The sequence below is a fragment of the Tyto alba genome, unplaced genomic scaffold (genome assembly GCF_018691265.1).
Source record: "Tyto alba isolate M040663 unplaced genomic scaffold, T.alba_DEE_v4.0 Super-Scaffold_19, whole genome shotgun sequence".
NCBI classification, from domain to species: domain Eukaryota; kingdom Metazoa; phylum Chordata; class Aves; order Strigiformes; family Tytonidae; genus Tyto; species Tyto alba.
Genome location: NW_024881281.1, coordinates 5,470,702 through 5,498,591, shown reverse-complemented (window position 1 = coordinate 5,498,591; position 27,890 = coordinate 5,470,702). Strand labels below are relative to the sequence as shown.

Genomic DNA, 27,890 nt, shown 5'->3' with positions numbered 1-27,890 from the left:
GCTCTCACAGCCCAGCCTTGCCCCATGCTGCAGACAGACATCTGCCTGCTGCAATGGGACCTGGTTGCCAAATCCCTCATGGCCCAACAGTTGAAGCTCGAAGAGGTGTCTGATACTCTTTGCAAGTTGAACCTGAATTCCTCAAACACCAGCAGCCCCCCCGAGCCACTGCTTGTGCAGACACTTCTTGGTGGCCCACGGGAGTTCATGGCTTAGAGAACTCAGTTTAAACAGTTATTTTATCCTTACAAAAAAAATAGCTCACATAATAACTGCTGTGTAGGATCTCTCAGGATCAGGCTGCTCTTCCCCATACACTCCTTAGTTCTTTCTGACTTGGTCTTGAAGCCAGAATGGCACCTCCTAGCTTAGAGGAAGCCCTCTCCGACCTTCTCACAACTTACCTGTCCACTAGCCAGTAAGTCTCGGCCACAAGATGTGGCAGAGTCTACAACAAAGGCTGAAACAGCGCACAGCAGCTAAAACAAAGCTTGCTATTTCACTGGAGTGCTCTATCGCAGGAGACTACGCTGAGAGTGGCAGGGAAAGCTTCCCAGTGGCGATGCAGGGAGCAGCAGCTCTAGTGATGGAGGCGGAATAGCAAGAGCAGGCAGGAGATTGTGTTGACTGTGTCTTCTAGACTCGTCCAATGGGACTGAAGACTAACAGAAACTACCCAAATGCTGATGCCAGCAGACGTGCTCTGTACAGCAGAGAGGCTGTGCCCCACCCCATCTCTTTAGGATAAGTCATGCTAAAACCAGCCTTATTTTCCTTCTTTCTTGCTCCTCGAGTCACTGGGATTCCTTTGCAAACACGGAGGATCAAGGTGGTCAGTCCTTCAAGGTATGAATTCTGCCAAAGACACTGTTTCTACAACTAACCACTTGTAGCAAAACAGAAGGGGTGCTCTTCAACCTAGAAGAGCAAGCAATCACCCAAGGTCTTGGTGGTTAAAGTCATTATCTACATTAGGAATCAAACCTCAAACAGAAACATACACTTGCCTAAGATGGGAGCAGGCAGACAACCGCTGCCCTGTGTCCAGGGCATCCACACACGAGTTCTGTTTTGCACCTCTTGAGGACAGTCCAGCAGCAAGAGGATTAACATAATCTAACTTACTTTGCTAAACCAATTTGGCTAGCAGTAATGAGAAGTGTGGTCTTAATGCAAGACCATTTAGAACAGGGCTAGACAAGCAGTGACCAAAGGTCACGTAGCTTCAAGTCAGTGGTGTGGATTTTCAGGGGGCCAATTAAGAGAAAAAAGGTCATGGCTTACTGTGGCTCTCTAGATTCAACACTAACACCCTTACCACAAAACGAAGAACCATGATTTGGGCAGATAATGTGTTTTGCTAAATTTACTAGAGTAAGAAAACAGCAAACCTGACATTGTAAACCAGCCAACCTCAAAGGTTACTATTAGAGCTCCAACATGCCCATCAAATCACAAATTAGTCTCTAACCTTTTCATTAAGCACTCGTTCGTATGCTCACCTGACAGCAGAAGCACCCCAAGTGGTCTGATGCCTTTTAAAGGAAGATAGTTGAAATCTCAGTCAGTCAAGGGAGGATGGCCTAGCTTCAGGGACTGTGATTAAGATGGAAAGTTTCTTCTCAACAGCTCATCTACATAGAGCTACCTTTCTCCTCAATTTGGGAAGGTTATTTATAGTCTGTTCATGGACAAGCCTGTAGTCCTTTCAAGGCCAGCAATGTTTTCTTTAGTTTTATGGTCACCTAAACACAAGCCAACTTTATCTTCTGCTGCATTCTTGTTTCATCAGAAGTATGATGTGGTATTTTACCAGCCCTTATGAACCGCATGTTCCAAGAGGTAAGTTCATACTGACCTTTAATCTTTTTCATGCCACATGATAGTAGGTATTCCATACAAGAACATATTTTTCATTGGGATGTTTGAAGACAAAAAACGCACCAATATTCTGAAGTCTTCTTTTATTATTGAACACATGTAAGTGAACAAGTCTCCTCCCTGCTAAACTACAGGAATACGTTCAATCAGTTTGTACTCTTAATTCATTTTCCTCCTTCCTGCTGATCTCACACTGGTACCATCACTCTAATCCTGTTCTCATGGAAGGCTAAAAAACTCTGCCAATAGCTCCAACAGAAACAAGAGTTGTTTGAAATTTTAAGTGTAGGTTTATAGAGGATTAGATTCCTCTGCTGCCCTCTGAGCTGTGAAGTCTGCCCTCTGAATGACAGCAGCCAACACAAGAAGAGAATGCATTTCTCTCAGTACTGTTTGTATTTCAAATCTCATTTGTATCTACTATTTTATGAGAGAGTCTATTGCAGCTCTGCACACTCTTCGTTCATCAAGAATCAATTAAATTCAAGTAGACTATCGAACTTAACCTCATGCAAGATTTCAGCATTCCAAATGTAGCTCCAAACAAAAGGGTTTATGTCTCAGCCCACAAAGTCCTTATTCAGCTGTTAAGGCTAATTTGTCCCAAATCACACAATGTAGCTAGTGATATTGCTGAACAATGACTTGTTCAATAGCTTCCAATGTTCTAACCCTGGCTCAGATTTGGAAAAGCACCGAGAACCCCCATTCCCATCACTTTCACTGAAATTTTAGTGACAGCAAGGTGAGCCTGACAAAGTTTAGGAGCAGATTCTTTAGTCTGCTTACAAAGATTGCTTATGGCAAATTATTTTTCGTGGTCATTTTTAAAGTTAAAGCATTCCATAGTAATCTTTGCTGTTTCCTAGTTATACAATCAGTCTAGCTCCAGCACAGCTCAGGAGAATTCAGCAAACCAGAGGTGCCAGAATAACACTTCTGATGCTGGCAGTCCTACTTTGGGCATACGTTGCTAAGATGCACCAAGACAACACAGAAAAGAAACTTTAGGCTACTGAGTGATGAGATACAGATACACTGCAGTCACGCCTGACCTTGCAGAGCACTTCAACATGTCCTCAACCAATTCCTCACTGCTCTTCTTTGGCTTCTGGAGGTCTTCAGGACGGCATATTAATGCTACAAACAGCAATGCCTAATTTTCATTACATTATTATAGGAGGCATCAACTGAGAAAAGCAGATAGGCAAGGTTCAATATAGGTGCATAGTTACATGGGGATCCTACATGCTCCTTCCCGATAAGCCATGGCTTTTTGGGATGCAACAAGTTAGGAGAGTGAGGAACACAACTGAATGTGAAAGGGCAGGTGTTCGCGCTGGTCGGACATAAGTCACCTACGCTTGATTTAAATAGGACACCAAGCAAATTTACCCAGCTTCTCTGGCAATTATTACCGTACTTTTTGAGAGAATAAGTACTCAGTATTTGGTTCAGACAAAGGCTGTCTTCTAGCCATTCATTTGTCTCACTGAACAACTAAATAAGCAGGCCTTTCATAATTAACTGTTTTTCTACCATTGTGGTTGCAAAGACGACTCCCCAGACCTGCCGATGAAACCGCTCACACATACACACACCACCGCTTTCATGAATTACACAGGTCTATTTGTCAAGTGGAACTTAACCTTTATATTTGTTAACAGCAGATAAGCAAAAAGCCAACCTACCAGTCTGATGTTGTCTTCCGGGCGGAGCAGGATGAACATGGCCTGCAGGTGTTGCTGGAGATCCCCTGCAGGCAAGAGGGAAAGGTAAATGCGCAAAAATAGTTTTAAATCAGGTGCAAGTTTCTGGCTATCCAGCCAGAGCAAATATCCACCAAGAAACCTGACACATCACCATGAGCGTTGTCACTTCCACCTACTCAGACATGACAAAACTCCATCTCTTAGTCAGCTGCTCTTTGCTCTGTGTGCTCACCTGTTCCTGTCTTACCAGGCTCTCTCCTGCTAAATCCTGTTATCTTTTTAAAACAAACAGTTTCAGTACTTTGTTCCATTAAAAGACAAGGCAAACTAGGTAGAAATGGACCCCACTCCATGGTTCACAATCTCACGTGCTTCAAAGCAGGAATCTGCCACTTCTCTTAATTAGTGCAGAACTACTATCTAGACAAAGGTGTCCCCTCTGAAGTGAGTTTTACTCCCATCTTAGAGTAACACATGCCCACATATGCTTATGTATCAACCCCACCCAAAAGTGGGTAAGAATTGCCACCCGAAAAACCAAACACCTGCAGTTTTTTCTAGAAAATGCTTCCTACACTTTCACTGGTAAGGCTGAGGAAAACCAAAAGGAAAAAAAAAAAAAAAAAAATCAGAGCCACACAGTAACTTTAAAGACTTCTTGAAAAGAGCTGAGTGTCCCAGGTTCTTAAAGCATCAAGCACCGTAAAGACAAGTGAGATATGTTTCTGCTGGTACCACTGCACTGACTCCTCAGCACTACTCCCTGGCCCATAGAGCCAAGAGTTTCCTTGCTAAGCAAGCACATTACCTTATGAATGTCAGTAAGCAATAACACCACCAGCAAGGGGCTGTTTTTTCAAGCGTTACCTGGAGAATTAATCTGCATTCCCAGAAAGAAGAGTGCAAGGCTGCCAGGTGGGTGGCACAGAATGGCAAAAAGAGGAGCCTTTCCTCTTCCACCCTCTCCCACCCAGACAGAAAGCTGAGATTAGGCAACACAGCAGGGAAGAGCACGAATGTTGGAGCAAATATTCAGCACAAGTGGCTATGAGAGTATTTTCTGGGAAGGTTGACTAATCTTCCTTATCTCCCTTTCTAATTCACTAGTGGTGCTAGAATCCATGCTATCGCACAGACTTTCAGAAATAAGGAAACCTCAGATGTGAAGCAGCATCCAGAATTGCCACAAAAAGAAAAGGGAAGAAAGGAAATACTGCCCAGTGAAAGCATGGTACCTAGTTTTCAAATTATTTTTATAGCTGGTGGAACAGCAGGGCTGAAGGGCTGCTGCAGCTTCTCTCTTGATAGGACAGAGGCAAGCTTGTGTGGAGTGGGCTATGCAGGACATGGCATCCCCTGCTCTCCTCTTCCTTCCTCCTCGAAACTCATTTCACCAGATGGAGAATGAGTCAATGCCCTGGGACTGCATTTTTAACTGGGGGTGGGAAAAACTGAGGCACTCTACAGTGCTGGGGAAGTCACATACAAAGTATCAGTGCTCACAGGCACCTGAAGGTACTTCCTGACCAAGGACATTGTTCCCAGCACTGGAGTGGCTGGCACATACCTCCCCCTAAAAAGCAATTATTTAGGGAGATGGGTAACACAGGAAAGGCCAGCTCATCCATCGGATGCTTGTCCTCCCAGGGGTGCAGTGGGAGACAGGATTTCCCCACGTCAACACCAGTGCCAAATCCTGACAATGCTGCTCACTTCCACCAAGTTTCAGCTCCTAGTGTGGTGGGAATCATCAAGAACTGTTGACTCAACTGGCAAAGGTCCCTCTGCTTCACGTGGCATCTTCTGCCTGCAGCCTGGAAGAGCCCAGCAAGTATTTGACTCATGAGGCGTTCACATGTCTTAGGCAGCTAGAAATTAAAGATACTTCACCTCAGTTTCTCCCTCTCCAAAACGTAACAGTTCCCACCTACTGCTGCCAGTAATTCACCATCAGGAACCAGTTTAAGAGCTGAAGTTTCCAAAGCTTAAAAAACATCACCAGGACTACTGGATTATCTCAATACTTAAAAATAGAGAGGAAGTTTCTAAGAGAACCCTTTCTGCAAGGCTCAGTCAAGGAGCTCCATTATCTCTCATTCTCAGAAAGTTTATTGCTCTCCTCCGTTCCCCAGCCTGCCCTGACAGCCTTGGGAGCTCCACAGCTAGAAAGTAAAGCTTTGCTTCCTTGTCCAGCTTTAATAGCCTTGCAGCATTTTCAGCCCTGAACCCACAGGCATTTTGTAAGCTTCCTGGATTAAGAAAAAGTAAAGGAAAGATTTTAACATGCCAGAATCAGCACAAAGATATCACATCCTGCCCTGTGAAGAGCTGTTGCTTTGCTGGCATTCATGGCATGACTGCTGCTTCCTATCACATTGTCCAGCAAGGAGCAGACACTTTTGTTTCATTTGAGCTGGCAGGCTAGGTGCAAAGCATCAGCTTGGGTGGGATCTTAAACTGTGATTTACAGTATCCCAGAGATGGCAGAAGCCCCAGGGAAGTTACATCCTTTTCCGGCCTCCTCCAGTGGTGTTGGAGTGCAAAAGCAAGCCCACCAGCCTACAGAACACAGCCGTTTGCTGGGTGGCACGGGGAGCAGGCCCCCCCAGGGAGAGGAGCACGGACAGCTGGTACCGTATCTGGTCAATCTGCCAGCTAGGGACTTCCATTGCTTGAGATGATACCATTAAAGAAATGGGTGTGAGCATTAATTATTTCCCGTTACGCATTTACTCTTTATGCTGGATTCCAGCACCTCTGATGAATTAGAAAGGCAGGTCAGGAAGGTTAGTCAACCCTCCTAGCAAATGTTCTTGTAGCCACCTGGAATACTACTGCATCCATAGGCAGCAATTTCATTCTGTAAAGTTATGTCTGCTCTCCACCCCCCTTCTAATTTTGTGTGCCAGAGATAAGTCATGACACACAGAGGAATGAAAGTTGAGCATGGATTATCAGAGTCCAAGAAAGGAGACAGTTTTCTTTGCCACACACTCTGCCAGCTCACCGCCAATGGCTAGTTTGCCTCTCAGAGCCACCCTCTCTACATCACTGTTTTAATTTTGGTGGCACAGATGTTTTACTAAGGGAATCAGTGGTGTCACCTTCCTGAGAGTCCTGGTCTGCTGGCATATACTGTACGTTAGAAAAGTTCACAGAAAAGAAATATGGTACACACTCACACAAAGGTCTCCTTCCAGTGAAATCTCCAAGCACCATAAAAAAAATACTACAGCATTCACATCACTTGACAAGCAGGGAAACTGAGGAAAGGACAAGGACTGATGCCTCATTAAATCTTACCCCGTAAGTTGAAGAGACAGGAATAAAGTCTTCTAAGAACTAAAATCCCACCCCTTTGGAAAGCCAGCCTCTTCAATACAAAACATCTTGCTGTAAGCAATTATAACACACCAGATTTGCTTTCTTGGCAAGCTGGCTTCTAAAAGCTCTGGGCTGATTAGACGAATGACTATTTTCCACCAGCGTCTCCAGATCTCATGCAAGTCAGCTGTAGCAAGTAGATGAGGCAACAAGAGAGACTCAAAAGCTGTTTGTGCTGCCTTGCACAGGTTCACAAGGAAAACCATGCAGCTGGTCTCCTCTGGAGGTAAAGCCAAGACTGCAACTGACCTGGGCTTCTATTATGCAGAGGACTTTGGAGAGGTTAAGAACCAAGACAGGTCAAGATAAACTTTTAAAAGACTGCTACTTGCATGCTGAACAGGATTTCACTTCAGTTTCAAGCAGAAAGGCCAGCTTTGAATTAAGTTTCAGAACAATTTATTTTCTTTTGACAACTGGTAATTAATGCATCTCACTCAAACCAATTTGGTTACTGCTTGTACTAGGTCTGAAGGGAAGTATGTAATTGTCTTTTGACTTAAAGTCTTTCTATAATGATGTTTGCAAGCAGATTTTTGAGGTGGACCAGTCTGCCAGATGTAGAGCTGGATGACAGTCTGATGGTATCAAAGTACAAAGAAATCTACATCTGGCACTAAATCAAATCACCATTTGGGTGGTCACTTTTTGGCAAAGAATGTTGACTCTAGACTCTCTGTTTCTGTCTCTGTCCAATATGAAAAAGTCTGAAGGTCTCAATGTTGTTTTTTCCTGCTGATTGTTTAATGGAAGGGAAAAACCCCATACTATCTGATCCCTGTAAAACATCATCAATGAATAAGCACCATACACGTAATGAAAAACAACCTACCCTGAAATGTTTGAGTTTCATTATTCAGACTGACTTTTCAAACAAAGAGTCAAAGCAAAAACACAAATCAAGCTTTCATCAGATACAGGGTGTGGAATTATGACTGACTTCGTATTATTCACTCTGCTCACACATGTGCAAAGTCACACTGACTTTGCTCAGAGGTTTCTTCACTTCTACGTAGAGGTAAGTCTCCTCCCTCTCCTCCATCACAACCGGCTACTTTCAGATCAGAAAGAACAATCACTCAGCCCATATCATAACCTCAAGTTTCCAAGCGCAGTGCATGAAGGTTTTGATGGCAATTCTCCAGCCCCTCTCTCATACAAAAATTACAGGATGATATTGTAGGGGGCAGTTTTTCTTAGTTCTCTGTGATGTCGTGATTGTTGCCCTGATGTCACTCATTTATTTGATTTTGCAGGATAAGCAAGAGAGTACTGAAACCTTTTTTTTTCTACCAGCATTAAATATTGCAGTCTTGAGACTGGCAGGTCTAGCTTTAATACACACCTGCTGTGAAAAGAAATGTGTGTCATCTGGTAAGAACAAACCCAAGAAAGGCAACTTGGAAACAGGAGTGAGCAGACAAGCCTCAGCAGTTGGATGCAACACATTACCTGCATGCTTGTTGCGCCTGTGACTGATCCTGGGAGTAGACGACCCATTTCCTCGTGGCAGGAAGAGAGCTGCACCTTTCACAGTGAGGAAGCTTTCGCTGATGCTGCGAGGGAAGAGACAAACAGTGAATAAGGAAAACTCTGTATTGTCTTCAAAAGGAGAAAAGCAATGGAACGAGAGAGATTCGAGGCACTGAATGTGTGCTCTGTTCTTTTGCAAGGATGTGATTTAGACCAAATGACTTTGTTGGTAAAGAAATTCCCCCACCATTTAACTACTGAAAATATTCAAAGCATAACTGAGAACAACACAAACAGAGAAACATTGAAAAGCAGAACACATGCTTGGTGCCACTCTGCCTGCAGAGGTGGAACCTGAGCAGGCAGAGAGGATTAACCTATGGCTGTATTTTCAGTTTGAAAGTCAAGATGAGAGATCCACATTTCTAAATGGCGATTAATACAGCAAGCCCACGCATCTCTATAATTACGGACTCTGTTAACCATGTGCTTTGTGGTTCAGACACAGATAATGCCCTGCAGAAACAAATGTCTCCCTTCAGCAGTTAGCCAACAGAAAATTAGTGTACATAACAGATTAAGAAATCATGAAACTACTGTCTATGAGTCGTATGACAATTAACTCTCAAAGACTTATAAATTACAAGCAAAACTGTAATGCTGTTCAATTCAGACATCACCTGCTGCCTTAATTTTGCCCCTTCTGAAGTCACACGAGGAGAGAAGCTTGTAGGAAGGGGCAATAAAGAGCACTCAAGTTCTGTGGAACAGCTGATATTTTAAGCACATCTTCCAGTAGTTTTCTTAGAGATGCTGTGGCTCATGGAAGAAGTAAGACACACTACAGATTTTACAATTACACCATCCTATTGCATAGCTAAGGCTTCCTGCTTTTCTCAGAATTGATAAGGTAGTCATACAGGCTTTGAAGAAAGCCAGAAACAATAATACAGTCAACAGGATGGTTGATGACTGTGATAAGACAGGATGGGAGAGTCCCTGGCATCGCGCATCCCAGCAGCTCCGTGCCTTGAAAAAGATGTTGGCTTGCTCTCTACAACTGAACAAGAGACTAGGAACTTCTTAGTTCCTTTCTCTGCTTAAACAAATACCAAAACTAATTATTTATTCCCTTCCTTTAAGAGATGAGGACCGGGAAATAATAAGAGTAAAAACCCCCACCATATATTTGAAAAATTCCATGTTACAAAATGCAGGTGAACACTAGAACGTGCCAAGTCTCCCCCTTCACGGCTACTTCTGCTCTGCCAAACAAGTGAAGGCTAACTGCCTACTCCAGGGACACAGTTCAGTAGCTACTCAAAGGCAGGCATACACTTAAACACGACTGAAAACAGCATCACGGAGGAATCAAACATGACCAAGAACCAGGACACAGCATGGCATAAGCCTGTGATCTTCTAGTTTCATGATTTGAGGTTGACTGCTTTAGCAATAGGCTTTACCGACTACCTTTTTTATAGCTACAATAAATATAAAAACTTGTGTTAAATCTGGATTTCCCCCTAACCTCAAGCACATTTCTGGGCACCTCTCCATTTTCCTGGTACGGATATCAATAAAAATCAAATTTTCTGACCTCCAGCAAAGCAGATGCACACACTCAGAAAGACCTTTTTTAAGCCTGTAGCACATCCCAGTGTTATGCACTGTCTGTCATAACTCCAGCAATTCTCCCTGTTGACAAAGTTTCTCCCAGGACTATTTTCTAAAATTAAACCAGATGTCAAACATGCACTGGGTGTTTCAATAAAACCAGAATTCTAAAAAGGAAAAATTACTTCTCCCAAATTAATATGGATCAGAGATCTTCATCTATGCTGAAGTTTAAAAAAGAAAAAAAAAAAAAATTAATTGGGCACACTGAGCACAAACGTTTCCTCAGACTCTTCTGATATTAAAATTTTTGACTGAGCCTTTCTAGCTTTTGGTGACAAGGAGATCCTCTGAAAGCCCTCAAGCTACAGTTTCTCAAAACATGAACTAGAGAAACACTGAGTTATGCTGAAGCCACTAACTTTAAAAACAGTAAATAATAGTAATTAAAAATATATATATATATTTCTCCCTCACTTAGCTTGAACATGTTTTAATCCAGACACTTCTGCTTTCAGACTAGCGCCCACAACAGGAGGGGGGCAAGAGAGCACGTCGTGCTTTGCTGAGCCTCTTCAGGAAACAAGACAGCAATGCAGAAAGAGCAAGAAGGCATTCTCTCCTTCTCCTCCCTTTACAATCTCACCGCTGAGGCAAACTGAATGTTGAGCTGCACAGGAGGAGAAAGAATTCCGCAGTCACAGCCAGTTTTCACATAGCTAATTTTATCAGCAAAGCCAACAACTAATATTAGCAATCCTTTAGCCTGTGCCTGAGGTTTCCCCAGAAGGTTGAATTAGCAACTATTTTTAGTGGATAAAACAGCATGTAGCTAGAGGGTTGGGAAGTTAAAAACCTTGCTACCATCACTTTCTCTTATCACCAGGGCTCTGCTGAAAAGGAAACATGGGCAGAACTAAAGAGATTCCCATCAGGTACATGTTTCCAGGATTCCACCTTCCCTCCTAAGCCCACAGAGAGCTCTGTTTTGGGCCATTAGCCACATGCAACTAGTTTGACTTGGTAAAACTAGGGAAAGGGAATGTAATTTCTCATGCAAAGGGTTGGAACAGCTGAAGAATGTGGCAAAGCAGATCATTCTTGTAGAACGGGGAGGTCAAGCAGGTAGGAGCAAGGGCAGGAGATGGCCACCAGCACTGCTGGGAAAAGAGATCAGCAGAGACGAGAGCCCTGTCCTTCTCCCAGTTACAGCTCCGGGGAAACTCACTGTGTGGACGAGGGCACGGCACACGATCAGCACTCTTGGCATCACCTGCCCTGAACTCCTAACACCAAACACACAACACATCAGTATCCATCACAGCACCCTAACAAAAATTAAAAAAAAAAAGCGCCACATAATAAACAAACGCACAACCAAGCCCTTGCTCTGAGATTCAAGCAGTAAAGAAAATCTTGGAAGGAAAGGGAAGAAGTTTATAGGAAAGTCCCAACAGCTGTAACAATAACTACCAGTGAAGCTTAACATCATTCTTTGAAGAGATGCTGATTTTGGTGCCTGTGATGCACTATAGGGACAAAAAAAAAGCAATCACTGCCCTGATGTCCCCTGTACCACTCATGGCTGGATGCTCCATTTGGGTCCATGGGATAGCCCTAGCCATGATCTTTCCCAAAAGCATCATATTGCAAGGCAAGATCACCTTTGGATAACTGCCCCTGATACATAAGGAGAGGGGATTCCTCCTGTTGGATGATAACAGCAGGCCCCACTCTGAGATGCTTCAGATACACAAAAAGTAGAAAAGATGAGTGTGAAAATAGCAATCAGAGGCTCAAAACAACTCTCACAATGTGGGACTGTGCTCACCATAACAGCAGAGCCATGCTACCATCCATTATTGATTTTCCCTACTGACAGTTCAATGGCCCCCAAGCATAACCCAGGCTTTGAAATACTTCATTAAATCTGGTTTGCCAAAGCCTGCTGGAGCTTCAGTGCTCTTTGAAACACTCCTGGAAATGGACCGGGTATTAAAAGACACTAAATGTGGTTAAGGGAGAAGTTGAGTCCAGGACAGAAGACATGGAGCCAACTTGGCAGAGGTAACAAAGCTGAGTTGTATTTTATCAGCACACCAGGCTCGTCACCAGTCCTCTGTACTACACAGTGGCTTTCTCGTGGAGAAGACTTACTTGGGACATATCTATGAAAGAGTTATTATAGCTGTAAGCAACCCTTACCACTACAGCTGTGGAAAAAAAAAAGCTTCTGTTCAAAGCTTAGCCCGTTCACCTCTGAAGTGAAGGAGCAATCTTGGGGCCACCAGTGATGTGCTATTTGTAATTCATTGCTCACTGGGAAGAGAACCAACATAAGCAGAAGACTTAAGCAACTCCTACAGAAATTACTACTTGCACCTATTTTTCTCGCAGGCAGAGAAGATTTTGTAGAAATTATACAAGGCACATATTCAAAACTATTTCAAGCCTTCTGCACAAAAAGCACAGATATTCCTCTGAGAAGACCCAGTTTCTAAACATCAGTAACAGCACGGAACAGAAGCGATTGCCGTGCTCCCTGACTTACTGCCCAGTGGCTGAGCTCCTTGTGCACAACGAAAATACTGGCCAGCTCATACTAAATTCTCGTTATGCTACAAAATTTGGGACCCACATAAAACTTACAGATGGCAAACAAATAGCAAATGCCTTCCCAGCTGTTATGCTGCACAGCTCTGTCCATAAATTGCAAGCACAAACACCAGATAAACTGTTTTACAGATACAAAAGAGAAAGTGTTACTCGTCTATGGACTATGCCAAAGCAATGTGATAACATGAACCATCTGACACTTTGCCACGGCCCCCCCCTTATGACACCTTCCACCTAAGGGGTTGCTTGGCCTGGGAGCTGCTTGTCCAGTGCTGCACCACCAGCCACGAGGTAGGTGAGTCTACACCACTCAGTTTTCAGTGAAAAATTCTCAGTCCTCAACGTAAAACACTTGAAAAGGAATCTTCTCGTCGTCTTTAGAAACTATTTCATACAGAATTGAGAGAAAACCTTTTCAGAAGCAAAGTGAAAAAGCACCTGAACAGCTTCTGGCAATGTTTTATCCTAATAAACACTTAATTTAAGTTATTGTGAGCCTGAGGATGACTTTCCAGTTAACTCCTCTCATTGGAGCAGCTCCTTTACAGCAGGCCCTGTCCCGTCCAGCCCAGCCCTTAATCAGGCACCTGCCAAGTAGCACAACCAACACAGCTCGCACCATCCCCTGCAAGGTTCAGCAGGAGAAGTTCTCCCACCATGTCCCCCCGCACAGCGCCCAGGAATGGGACAGCTCCTGTCACCTCCTCGCCAGCCGTGCCCGCGGCACACATGGGCAGCAGCACAGGCACTGCAGGGAGGCTGCATCCTCCCATCCCATTCCTCCTCATCCTTAGGAGAAAGGGGGAGATTAAAAAGCAATGGGATAGTGGAAATGAAGATTTCAAGATACTTATCACTTGAATAAACATTTGTTACCTGTATTATTTACAGAAACACAAATATCATTTCTCTGTCAGGCTTGGGTATTTATTAACCAGAACCCTACAGAAAAGTGCTCTGAAACAGCATCCTAACATAGTTCAGAAAGCTACAGCTCAGCACCGGGAGGCCGCGCTGGGATTTCAATGCCAAGCCCAGCTCCAGACAAGCGCGTTGTGCAGTAACCACGGAGGCTTCCTACTCCTGAGCAAAAGGAGGTTTTCCTAAAGGGCATCTCTTGGGACACAACCGCCACCCAGCACAAGCTTTGCAAACAAAAGAAGCTGCCTGGCAGGACTGTGCACCACCAGGAAAGGCTCCGAGTTCCCAACCCGTCTGCAGGATGTACCCTTCCCCTCCAGCAGCCTGTTAGACCAAAGGCAAACAAAAGAAAAGCAGAAACACTGACCTAAAGCGGGCAGACAAGTCCAACAGTAAGGAATGAAACAAGTTAACCCTGGTGTTGACTAACTGGGAACATTCAGCAGCCCAAGCCCTGAAAATGGGAAGTGTCAATGCACGCATCTGTACTAAAGCACTGGGGATTTCGGCTGGGAGCCTGCTCTACCAAACGCAGCTCACGTGTGCAGTGAAAGGCAGCCCCTGTCTGAAGAGCTAGCAGCTAAAGAGGCACACTGCAGAAGGGTGTCTACTAGGAAGTGAAAAAAAAATCTTGCATGCCCAGCTCCTTTCTCTGGGTTTGAAGCCAGGTCGCTTGCTCAAGAGCCCCCTGACATTTTGTTCTAACACAAGCAGCCGGAGTGTGCTGCAGGGGGGGAGTGCACATCTCTGCATTGCACATCTTATCTGCTGCCAGCTCAGCTCTACCATCCTCCTTTAATCCATAGGCTGAATAAAACCAAGAAAACAGACCAAAATTCAGACACTGGCAAGAGTGGCGTAGCAGGCATCAATATTTAGCTCATTCCTGAGGCCGCTGGAGCCAGGCGTGGAGGGAGGGCAGCCAGGGACATGAGAGTAAGCTCTCGTATCATGCCAGAAAACCTGCAAGAGCAGCAATTTCAACTGCAGCTTGCTGTGCCTGGTGTGGGAAAAGTTACAGGAGGGCAGGCCAAGCAGCCTGCTGTTTTGCTCAGCACCTCAAGCCACTTCCCTCCCCAATCTGGCTGTTTCCCTTCCTCTGGAAGCAGGCCTGCGGCACAGTATCAGTTCCTCCGGGACCGGCTCTTGCCACCAGCCTCTCCCTCACTTTACCTGGCCACAAGAAAAATCCTGATAAATAAAGCATCAGTCCCCCAGCCAAGGGTGCAATGGTGGCTGGGTACGCAGCTAGAAGGATGTGCAGCCTGGCAGTCAAGGGCATTTCCCCATCAAACCACTGGACAAGAGCATCACGCACCTCTGGCACTGCTCCCTAGAGAAGCGCCTAACCCTTCCACCCTCACTGTAGTTTGATTTTCAATAAGCAACATCCCTATTTCCCTTGCTTACTTTTTAAAGCACCTGGTTTAATAACTGCCAACAGTATTAATGAATTATATAGAGGAGAGGAATGTTTGGCTTCCAGTTTAAGCCTTTGCTCCTAGGCAAGTGATGAAGGCAATTGATTCTCTTCACACAGAGGCCAGATCTCAGGGCTGTGTAGAGGGAAGTAGTACCAGTCAGTAACTAAAAACAAACAAACAAACAAACAAACACAAAACCCCAAACCCAGTAAACAAAAAGCCACCACAACAACAGGGAAATGGAAAAGGCAAGGATAACTCAGGATTGCTCTACAGTGACATTTGTATTAACAGGGTCAGCTGGCAACACACAGAGACAAGTCTAGGCTTCTCTGATATCCAAAATAGCAACAAACCCAGAGCAGAACAAAACAAGGGCAATGACTTACCGAAAAGGGCTCTGTAACACTGTCAACAGAGGTGACAACATCGAGGGCAGGGAGATAAAGGGGAAGTGGTTGTCCAAGAAAGGCGATCTCTTACCACTCAGCACTTTTGCAACTTAAGAAACGGCACAAGGAGAAAACCAAACAAAGCGTGGGAACCCAACTCCTTCTGAGATGTTTGACGCAAACTGCAAGTTTAGCAACATCTGCATTTGTGTCTTTTTTTTTTTTTTTTTCTCCTTCTTTTAAAGAACTGTCTACAGGCACTTCCTCTGCTCCAAGGTGGGGCTCCCTGGAGACAGAATTCAGCTGCAATGACACAGACAGGCATAACCACAGAAAGATCTGCAATGCCAGTGGTAACTTGTTTGTACAAACTTATCTACAAACCCCTTCTCATCATAGCCAAGTCATCTTCTCCCTTGCTTTGGTCTCTGATATGGCCATTTGCTGAAGCTGAGCTTAAGCAAGAAAAACTTACAGTTTGCTAGAAGATACCCAAAGGTGAGGATGATGGGTGTGAACTCTAAATGCATTGCAACTCTAAAGGCATTCCTTTTACTTGCTCGCAGCGACGAGACAATTTATGGTAAATTCAGAGAGGGTATAAACTTGCAAAAGGGAGCACTGATGAGAATGGTTGTGTCTGCAAGTGAAAAGCAACCACCTCAGGTGCACAAAATGATACTCACTGACACAGTTTCAGAGGTGGGATCCAACAAGCCTCAGTTCATCAAACAAGGCTGTAGGGAGTGTTGATGCCCAATAGCTTACTGAATTAACGGTTTACAGGTCAAGCCCACTGATGGAAAAACCATCACGCACACATGCCATCAGTGCTCCTCTGCCACTGGGATCATTTGAATTGAGCTCCAGAAACCATTCTGCAAACTTTTAAAGACAAAAGCAGCTTGGGCAGCCTGCGTACGCTGGCAAGAGCAGTGGCATCCTTTGGAGACAGCACAGAAGATGACAGCTCTGGGTTGAGAAACTCATTCCTGCCAGAGAAGCCTTGCTGCCAGCAAGGGGAGCTGCTGTTTGCAGCCAAAGTTTTCAGCCCACGCAGCTGCAATGGGTCTGCACTGTGCTGATGACGATGACAACCACCTGCAGCATTCCTCTGCCTCCTGATGCCCTGAACCTCACTCTGCAGTGGCAAGCCGACCTCTGGACTCCCATCAAATGCATTCCCTCACAGGCAGGGCTGGGATTTGTTTGTTACAGGTGCAGGAAAGCAGACTGGGTTTTAAGCTGGACTCCAGAATACAACATTTTATAATTTCTGATAGAAGTCAAAGTCCATGTGGGTTTTCTGTTCCCCTTGTGTACCCCTGGCCTACAAAAGAACCAGCTCAACAACTTACAAACTCCTAAATCAAAGGTAAAGTAAGGCAGACCCCTCGCACAGGCACCAGCTGCCTCCTCACCAGTCCGCCCAGCAGAGCAACCGCTGGGAGCTCAGCGCTGCCTTCCCACCCGTCTGCACAGCCATGCCTGCTGCCGACAGCTCCATATGACGTTTCCTGGGGCCGCTGCTGAACGTGTGCTCGTAGAGTAACACACACACACAACCTTGCCCGCGTCACCTCGCTGTGAGCCCGGCTGCACTGCTCCCTGCCAGAGCTCAGCAGCCTCAGCGCCGCGGCTGGGAAAGCGAGCAAACGTCCCCGTGCCCAGCTTGGGCAACTCCGGGGCGAGCGAGATGTGCCGAGTCACCACGCTGCCACCGTCACCGAAAAGCAGCAGATTGTCAGGTAATAGTTTATTTCAAGGAATACAAACTTGGGCGCAGGCTGTATGATTCACCATAGCAATGAAGACGAGTTATGCAAGGATGGATGCAAGCTATCACACCCCAAAATGTACTCGTTTTTCACGCAGCACAAACAGCAAAAAACTTTACCGACTGTCTACCTTGCTGTACAACACTAAGGGAGTCCCAACAAGCCACATGCTGGGTGGCCCATATTCAGCTTCCAAGCTGGCTTCAGAGAATCCACCCAGAGAAAAAGAAAAATATTACAAAAACACAACAGCAAAACAAGTTGTGCAAACAAAGCTCTGACATGCTCTGGAATTCGAGACTGAAGATATGCACAAAATCATCTTTTCTACAGTCCGAGCACGGCAGTTCACACACTAGAAAGGGGGCAGCTAACACAATTAGGATACTTATTAAGAAATCTGGGCACTTGGTGTTTACAGAAGAAATTTGATTCTGTGCACTTTTTAAAGCAAGAGATCCAGACCGGAAGCAAGACCGTGAAAGGAATTTGTTTTACATGATAGTCCCCAAAGGCTTCCAGGTCTCCAAGTCAAGACATTCCCAGATTAAAGTCCGACACAGCATTCTTCTTGGGCTGTATACTATTTAAATATCCACGGACTTTAATGCATACCACCGGGTTCACGCAGCAGGACAGTTATACCCAAGAGACATACCGCAATGCTTTACCACCACGTGCCGCACTCCTACCAGCTCAGTCTGTCCAAAATGAGCCAGCTGCTGTGGCATGAACAAAATGCTTTTACATATATATTCTTAAAAACACTTTAATCAACATGAGAAAACTTCATGAGGATAATCTATTGCATCAAGGATCAGAATAAAAACCCCAGATTTTTGATTAGTTATCTTCAGGAAGAACACCCCTCTGATTGACATGTACTTATCTTTTTTCCTCTCAGAATTAACACAGTCCATGTTGATCATCTTCAAACCACACAATAATCTCTGCCACCAGAATTTGAAAGTGTTGCCTTCACACACAGCACATTTCCTTTTAAACCTTAAATGATAGCTGACACATCCTCAAACAGTTACCAACCAGCAAGTCTGAAAGGTCTCTCCCCACTGTGTTTAAGACAGGATATTTTATAACTGATTTTTATTGTTCCCCCGGCACATGCAGGATTCATCGCTGTCACAGACCTGACCATGTTTGGCCTGCCTGGCAGTGCCCCGCAAGACCGACCCCTCTGCTTTAAATACGACTGTAACACAAGTCACAGGAGACACACTAAGGTCAACATACTGTCCCTCCCCGCAGCAGCCAAGTCCAGGGGCACCTATATTTAGACGAAGTATGCCCAGGACTTTAGAGATGGAAGGAGACCCCTGACTTGCCTGAATCACCGCCAGCGCTGGCCGCCTCCCCGAGATGGGGACAGTCTGACCAGGAGCTGGCAGGCACCCTTGGCACCCGCTCAAATCGGGGTACCCTGTGCACCCAACACACCCCTGCACCCTCCCCAACAGCCACAGCTCCTCCGAGGACAAGCCCAGCCTGGCAGACTTGGGAAGAGCAGAGCAGCCACAGCCCAGATGCGGGCAGCTCGAGGAGGACGTTGCTCCCATCGCGTCTTTTGCTGGTTATGGTGGAAGTGGCCGGCACCGAGCGTGGCCACGGTCAGCTGGGGAGCAGAGGTCCTGCCGCCCTGTGAAGCAGCACTGTGCCAGGGCTCGGCTCTGCAACTGCCCCGACGCCCGGAGCGGGGCATGGCACGGAGGAATTGTGCTGGGGAAGCAGCCTGGCTCTGATCACAGCCTGGTTCTCCTTGCCTGCCCTCAGTAAATACATTAATGGACCCCTGTAAATAGAGCACCAAAACAAGGACCACTCTGTCTCCACACAAAGAAATCAATGCTGAATGATAATTCTTTTCCTCTGTACTAAAAAGAAGCAGATGCTTGTTTACCAAAAGCATCAAAAATCATCAAGAGGCTGTTGGATTTGACTCGTAAAAAAAATAGAAGGAAGTTATTTGTTCGGTATTTTAACTTCTGCAGCACTCAGCATTTTCAATTTTCGCTCATTCTTATTGCATCCTCCCCAGCACGAGGTTATTTGAACCCTAAATGACAGTTTCCAGCAGGAACAGTAAAATCAAGTTAAGACTGACTGTCCCTTTAGCTTAGCAAAAAGGACAGTCAGTGGTAACCAGCAATGTGAGATGGTTTGTGAACCATTTCAGAGAGAACAGCCACGTGCCAGATTTCTTTCAATATGTTTTGATTTGAAATTGGAAGTCACAGGGAGCTTTACCTGTTGTGCTGATACAGCCCGTAACCGGGCCATTGATCTGCTCACCCTTGCAAACATGGCAGTGACTTCATTTTATGGAATAGCAAAGCTGCAATTAAGAGAACACAAACTTTAATGTGGCTGTAAATAATAACTTGAAATTTCAATCAGTTAGGAGTGAGAAAACAAAGACAAAGAATCAGAAGCATTTTGTAGTTGAAATAGCTTATGGATTCTGTGTCTTTTCTTCAATCCAAGGCAAAACTTAAGACAGTCCTTAGCATAAGCAAGGGTAATACAAACATCAGATTCAACTGGAATCTACAAACCAAAGATGAAATACAGCATCACTTTGGATTAAACAACCCAAGACTGAGGGGAATGGGGTAACTCTGCCTTTTAAGAGAGCCTGCACCCCAGCACAGGTGACACACTACCTTTTCCTCTGGTGTTCAGAGCACACCTACCCCAGCAGAAGCCAAGAAAAGCACTCCAACATTTTGCTGGTGTAAGTGACAAACAGTCTCCGGAGCCATCAGGAAAAGCTCTCCAAATCAGACCATGAGATATAATTATGATGCATTTCAAAATGCAGACTCAGCATCACTTTCCAATCCAACTCTTCCCCTCACGGATGTAGCAAGTTCTTCCTGGAGACAACATCCCTTGTGAGTCTGCTTTTTCTTTTGGCGCTCTGAATAGGGATCAGCTTACCAGGAGTCCTTTATTCCTGAAATAATTTCCATTAATCACTCATCATACGCCACTTTAAACAGAAGCTGACAGACTGTGGGATGTCTACCACCACTGCAGCATCTCCCAACTTAAATAAAGGCTGAAATGAAGGACAGCCCAAGAGGCAAAAGGAACCTGGAGATTTTTAAGTAGCAGACAAGTGAACTTCTTCAAACTGTTCCTAAGAATTGCAATGTCTTTATACAGATAGTTTAAATAAAAGTGGGGAAGCAGTACCATTTGAACCATCTACTCTTCATACCTGGTCACAAAAATGTAAATAAAAGGGAAACACAGCAACCTGAATCATCTTGAAGCATCACCCTGCAGTTTTGCATTTGCAATTCCTCAGTACAGCTGCAAATTAATTTATTCTTTTAGCACCTTAATGTGATTTTCAGCTAAAGGAGATGTCAGTGCTTAACTTCAAAATGCATTTTAAGGAGTTTCTAACTCAACATAAAAACCCTGCAAAATTTTGCTGGCTAAGACTCAGATTGAAAACACATTAAATACAGTTTTAATTTACAAGAGCTTGAACTCCGAAGAGTAGAGATTCCAGATGTGTTTATCCCTGGAAAAGTCAGGTGCTAAATTTCATCAGAATTAGCACTTTAGGCAGTTTGGCAGCCAAATTTCCAGCAGTTAACTCAGGTCTTCGTATTTCCTAGAAGCATGCAAACCCCTTCAAAAACCACACAATAAAGCAGAAAGACCAACGGAATACTAAACACTGCTGAGTATCACAGACCCAGAGAAGTCTCTAACAAGAACAGAGTGTACTTTAGGGAAAAGGCTCTTAAATGGCTTTTAAAAAGGCTCTAGAACAGATATTTGCTTAATTTCAAGCTAGAGAGCCTCTCATAAAACATTTCATGATGTACTTGAAGGAACTAAGGACAAAGAAGTCAGTAACGTTATGACGGCGCCAATGTTTTGCACTGGTGTGCTGGGAAGCTCGGTGATGTCCTGCCCCATCTCCTCTATGTCCTGCTGAGCAGATGCTGCTCCCCAAAACAGGGGCTCCCCGGCTCGCTTCCCCAGCCTGGCACTGACAGGGACAGCTTTGCAATACGCACCGGCCCCGCTCCCACGCACACGCTGAACGTATTATCAGAGAGCTCTGGGATGGATGTTTATTCTGTGCTCGTCACCCTTGCTTGTTAACAAGGCACATGTATATTCCTCCATTTGCTTCCTTGCAACTTTCTCATCGTGGCAAACCAACAGGAGGGCTAGAAATGGTGCTGACAAATTGTTTGTTTTTATTTAGACTAACTCGCTTTCAGTCTTTGCAACACAGAGGAATGCAGCTGTTCCACTTTGCATTTGTTTTTTGATTTCTCCATCTCTTTTTCAAAGCAAATAAAGGAAAAAAAAAAAAAAACAAACAACCCTAACAATAACAACAACAAAAAAGCCAGTGACAAACTCTTCAACACATCACCACACAATGAGCCTTAAAAAAAAAAGGGGGGGGGGAGAAGAAAAAACAGTTCTGGGTTCATTTTAATCCAGCATCAAGTTGCAGAAAGCAAGCACAAGACTAACAGACTAAGTTTTAGAGGACAAAGGTAAGACCAGTGATAGCTTTTCCCATCTGTACCATTGTGGAAATGAAGTTCCCCCCTTAAATTATGACCTGACAAAGACAAATTTATCATTTGCTAATCACAGTGACCCTCCTCCAATCCCACTTGCCGTTTGGAGTCTCTCACGAAACATCAGCAACACACCCAGAATATGGGTGCCCGTGCTCATCCGCTGGCCACCAGCTCGATGAGCTAGAGGTGGTTGAGACAAGACAGAGGTAACAGCCCACTCCAATGCATCGTTAGATGCTGCAGGAAAGGAGGCTGTGGGGCAACAAGAGGCTCAGATGAGCAAATTAATTCTCTTCACACTGGTGAACAAAGCACAGAGAGAGAAGAAATACAGCACAGTTCATTATGCACAAGTAACACTGGTGTACAGACACTTCAATCTAAGCTCAAGTCACCCCAACACTCCTCGGCAGGGACAGGGGTCCCAACCCGCCCCAAACCAAGGGATGAACTTCGATTCATCTCTGTGACTCCATGAGAGCCATACCGCAAAAGTCAGATGTAACAAATCTGCACCTTTCCAGTGAAAAGCTGGAAGTTTAACAGAAGTGAACCAAACCCAGAACTGCTGAGTTACTGAGGAGATTACAGGCAGGAGAAAGCCCAGGCTGGTGGGACAATATGGCCCTCATTAAGCCATTGTGAGAAGCGTGTGAACAAACTAAGGACTTCACTACTAAGTGACAAAGATCATTTGTTTAAAAGAAAGGACTAAATCATTTATGGTTCAGCAGTCTGTGGATTTAGCCTACTTGTAACAAAGGTGTTTTGAAAAAAAGCATACTTCTTAAATGGCTTATTACAAATAAACCCAGAGACCCCAAAGGGCTGAATACAATGTTGATGAGGGCCAGATAAGTACTGGATAAACAGGAAAATGCACTGAATGAGGAGTCTGTAGCCTTAATATACCTAGAAATGCCCAAATTTGAAAAGCCGCCAATGCCCAGAAGTGCCGACCCTACATGGAGATCTCACAGGCTGGATTCCTGCGCTCCCCCAGACTTTGCGAATGTTGGGGCATGTCTGAATTTTGTCATTCACCTCTACAGGTTTTTCTTTTCTTCAGCCTCCCTCATCTGTAGGCTGATGTCCTTGAACCAGATGGCTTCTCTGTGTCACAAAACACTTGGTTAATGCTACACAACACAGCAATAGGTGGCTGCAGTCTCCAGTTACTTTCCAAGCTGCTGAATTCAAGCTCTGGCCCAGGTGCACACAGCAAAGCAAAGGGGTGTCTTCTGAATACTTCAGCAAAAGCACAAGCGTTCAGAATTCATGACAGGAGTGAAATTTACTCCATGTGTTTGTGGAAAGAGAGTCTTCAGCCAGCTGCTACGAAACACCATGGCTGGAAACTCAAGCTGCAGATTTGCTCTGTACACATTACATCCATTACACTGGAGAAAAAATATTTGCTGAACTAGTTTTAAGCCCATAAAGGCTGATAATTTAAATGTTGTTTGTCAGATCGATGCAGAGGAGACAGCAACTCTTCAGAGCCTATCGCAGAACAGGATGCAGTATTTTAAACTTTCTCTGACCCCACAAACACTAGTTAGAATCAACATTTCAAGAAAGTTAGCCTGAAGTTGTTCAAGAAACAATGAAGTAGTATTTTAGCCAGGGGCTCTGTGATAAAGGTACAAGGAAGTACAGTCCTAAAAAAAAAACCCAGCCAGCCTATTCACTGGCCCCAAAAGGTCCTTTTCTGCTGATAATCGCATTGGGGTCCTTCTGCTCTGTAGTCTTTAGAAAAATCCCAAGCATTTCCAGAGACAGGAACTTCTGCAGAAGTTTCAAGAAAACCCAGAATCTCAGAGGCAACTCTACCATTCACAGTCTTTTAAAACATGAACCAGGCAGCCCAGCAACACGGGCTTCCTAAATAAAACATATTGCTTAAAAATGGGTGATGGTGTGTGGGAGGTTTGTCCTTGAAACATGAGTTTGCTGCTCAAGGTTTGATTTTACGTCCGATAACCATCTCTGTCTCTCTTCCAACCCCCCACCAGGAAGGACTGGTGAGACAAATACCCATAGCTTCCAGGGGAATAAAAGGAAAAGCCAAACAGGAAAAGTAGTTACGAACAATACAGCCCTGACTTAGTTAATGATCAACTTCAGAGCACACACCATACCACTGTTAGCCAATTGCCACAACTTATCTGCATAGAGTTTTTAATAATCAGTGGGTAGTAAGAGGCCTTTTACGCGTTGCATTTGTGTTATCGCAATCAGCAAAGAAATAAAAAAAGATGAGAAATCCCCGACAACTCCACTCAGTCAACAGGAAGCCCATCGACCGTGCTGGATGAGCTCAGCTGCGCGGAGGGGTGGGCAGGAAGGGGAAGGGGTCAGGTTCCCCCGCCTGCATATTCCCATCCCGTCCTTGATGGAGCACGAGGCTGTCTCCTGTAGTCGTACAAACCCTGAGCACATAATGCACACTTAAATGGAAAACAGAACTGCTACAGTCCATACTGATCCTACCAGCCTCCACGAGAGATGAAGAGCTCATCAACTTGTTTCCGTATTTCAAGTACCTCCAACCAGAGTGACCCGCAGCTCATAAGGCAACTTCAACTAAAGCTGAGAGCGGTAACTGGAATCACTCTGCTGATCTCCCAGTCTTTTGAGCAGCTGCTTCCAAAAATCTCCTCTTCAACTCTTAAATATCATCGACTCTCAACACAATGGTAAATATTCACAAAGCTACAGCACTTACAATGGCACAGAGGCAATTAAAGATTTCCAATCACACGCTGCTTGGAGGATTGCAGTCTAATTGCTGAACGGTCAAGGTTTTTGGCAGCAATAACACTGTGAGCAGATAAAAAGGTTGTAAGGTTTCACATATGATAAATAAATAAATCAGCAGCTCTCCAAACAATGGCAAGAGCAGCCACACACCTAAATTCCTGACTTGGCACTTGGCATAATTTAAAATTAGATGGTCATGAGATTTCCTAGCATAAAGGCCATGGCCACATGATAAAGGTAAATGAAAGCGGGGGGGGATGACAAGGGCCAAGACAAGCTGGGCACAAAGACAGGTTGCAGTGAGGAGGAGGCAATACAACAAGCCCAAATTACCCAGTGTTGTAATTTAGCATACAGTTTGTAATTACCTGCACAGCCTGTAACTTCCTCTTACAAAGTGTTGTTTCTTCACACTATGTAGAAGAAGGATTGTCACTTAAAAGAAAACTGAACACGTGAGAGAGCAAAAGGCTGCTAAGCCAAGTCTGCAAGAACATTTTGTGGCTACCTTTAACCTTTTGCTGAAAATAATTCCGTGTAACTTGTGGGTTTTATTACGACTTCTTTTTTTTTTTTTTTTAAGAGCTCCAAGATATACCCACAACACTGTGAAGAAACTAGCTATTCTAGCTCCTTTTCCCCCCCCCCCCAACTTTAAATACTTAGAAAAACTATCAGTTAACATCTTATAATAAAAAACCAACTGGTATAAAGCAAGTATGAGAACCATGGAAAGTAGCAAGCATATTCATGTTTTTAGATCCATCTGGCTCCCAAAGTGTTGGAGGATGAAGTAGTAAACAGTATCAGAGTGCTTTAACACGTGCTCAGTGTGAGCCCAGGGAGGGCTCTTACTGCTGCTTTGAGGAAAGGAAGCTGAGGCAGAAACAGTAGTATTTAGACACACAAAAAAAAATGCACAAAAATGCCAGGGGAATGCAGGCACCAAAGCTAGATGTTTAATTCTCAGGTTCAAAAGAAAGGCTAAGCATCCATCCGCATCTTCAGGCCCCACTCCCTTGCTGAACACGCCTGGGGGGACTTGGCCAGGGCTGCACAGGAAGGATGAGATGCAGCAGAGAACAAGAGCTGGGTCTTCCCAAATCCCAAGTGAGTGCCCTGATTGCTGAATAATCCTGCTTTGCTACCGAGATAAAGAGGAAAACTGAGTGACAGAGGAATCCAGCACTATCACAGGGACACGGAAAAAACATTTCAGGGGCACCAGCCATGAATGAGATACCTAAAACTTGGCCAAAGGCAGAGGAAGCAACTGCAGGCAGGAAGAACTGATCTATGGCAATTTTTCCAGGTTTATTCTGTTAAAAATTCTTTGGTATCTGCAGACCATCTGAAGTTTTGCTTTTTTTCTTTCTATCTTTATACCAGCTGCCTCAGAGTTTTATTAGACCAAAGTAAAGTTCGAATCCTACACACAAATAAACTAGTAAATCAGCAGAATTCCTGCTAGGTTCAATGACAGCAGCAAGACTTTCTGGCCTGAGTTACAACTATAGATTCTGAGCATTTTGATAAACACAAGTCTCTCATACATCACTTGAATCCTTGTGAAACTGAAATGAATTAGACCCAGACCAGCTGACTACATTACTGACTAAAAGCGTCAACACAGGAGTAATTTCTGCTGATCTCTGAAAGTCAGAGCTGATGAGCCACATACATCTACTAAAGAATACACTGAAACAGAAGTTTCTGATAATGTTTGAGTCACTACTGCCCTTCCCATTCCACAGAGAGCACATTTTTAGCACAGCAAAACAACAAAATCTGGATTTTTAGGTCTTCTCATGATGAAATAAGGACATGCAATATTAATCAACCTTTGTGAACTTGTAATTAGGAGTATAAACTTTGAAACAGTTTTTCATTATGCCTGCCCAAAAGCCACAGCACTGTCCTGATTGAGAACACTATAAAAGTATTAATCGAGTGCTCAGCCTTTCGTGAACATTTATGTGCGGGCCAAAAGCTCTGTCACTCTCATGCTTATTAATCTTTCCTTCCAGGAGGCAAAGGACAGCGTAAGCTCTTCTGATAACTCAGTTATCTCTCTCCCCAGAAAAGGAAAGGGTGGTCCTTCCAACCAAGTGGCCATTTAAACTACTACAAGATACAAGACTGCAGGGCTACATGCGACTGAGGGAACAGAGACGAGCAGCACTTCCCCTTTCTTTTGATCCCTTTCCGACCAGCCTCAAACTGCAAGTTAAGTGTTTGAGCAGTGTATAAAATAAACATTTTAAAAACACTTAAATTGTTACCTAGCTACCAAATATAGTTTGGTAAATCATCTTGAGCTTTAAGGAAATGTTTCAGCCTATAGTAGGTTGGGGTTTTTTCTCCACAATCCCAGAATTACTGCCACTTCCCAAGCCCAGGGCATATCTAATTTGCATCCTCATTACCACGGAACAGTTCAGATATATCCCAGTTAAACCCATGTTATCAGCAACCACAGAGAAAGCAGTCATGTTTACAGGCAACACTGAGAGCAGAAAAAAAAATGACCAATTACAAGCATTCAGAGAGACTTAACTAAACTGATTACCAACTACAGCAGTGATTGCTAACACTCAAAAAAAAGAGGCCACTAAGACTGAAGACTCATTTCTATATCAAGCATAAACCGGGGTGTCTACTACAGATCTGTGCAAGGCTGCTCAGTTTCTAGCAGGAGCTTCTTGGGACAAGAACACAGCTCCAGGTGGGACCCAGCATTTTATCCTACTATCTTGAAGCCTTCCACAATATTTCCAAGAGATAAAACAGCTTTTGGCTTCTTTAAAGAAATATCAAGCGTGACTAGACTATCTCTCTAAAAGCCTTATCTACCACCCCATAGCAGCCATTTCCCTCCTTAATCCTTCCAACCAAACCCCACAACTCAGTCACTGTTAATTGTCTACAAATTAAATGATTATTTCCATCTGCATTTCAAAGGGTGGTGTGCAGCTGGAGAGACTGATTTTTCAAGCAGCTTAGTATGGGGCAGGGAGACACTCTGCACTTTACAGCCGCCCAAGACTGACAGTACTTAAAAATTGGCATCAGCTCTCGTCTCTCCCTCATGACCTGCAGGTCCCGAGTGTACGGTCTCAGTCCTGCTCCTATTGCACCGACCTGAAAAAAACCCAATCCAACCCCAAACCCGCAGTACCTATCTGCCACCCTGTGATAAACCAATACAAGAGATCAAATAAAGGGGCTAAAATCTGCTTTAAGCCCAAAAGAGGGTCAAGGTACATGGTCGCGGGGAAGCCTGCACCCCGCTGTCAGCGGGCAGCCCGGCTCCGTGTCTGCGGGGGGCGGCGAGGGGAGGGTGTTGCAG

At 44.5% G+C, this 27,890-nt stretch overlaps 1 protein-coding gene across 2 annotated transcripts in view; it reads right to left on the bottom strand.

Moving 5' to 3' along the window:
- The window catches only part of SSH2 (slingshot protein phosphatase 2), a 104,750-nt gene that overhangs the window by 27,765 nt on the left and 49,095 nt on the right, over window positions 1–27,890 (bottom strand). For both annotated transcript variants that reach the window (XM_042791432.1, XM_033004797.2), the window contains 2 exons: window positions 8,430–8,533; window positions 3,573–3,637 (listed from right to left, as the gene is read on the bottom strand). In XM_042791432.1, coding sequence (XP_042647366.1) covers window positions 3,573–3,637; window positions 8,430–8,533 — 169 coding nt within the window. The remainder of the gene's footprint in view (window positions 1–3,572; window positions 3,638–8,429; window positions 8,534–27,890) is intronic.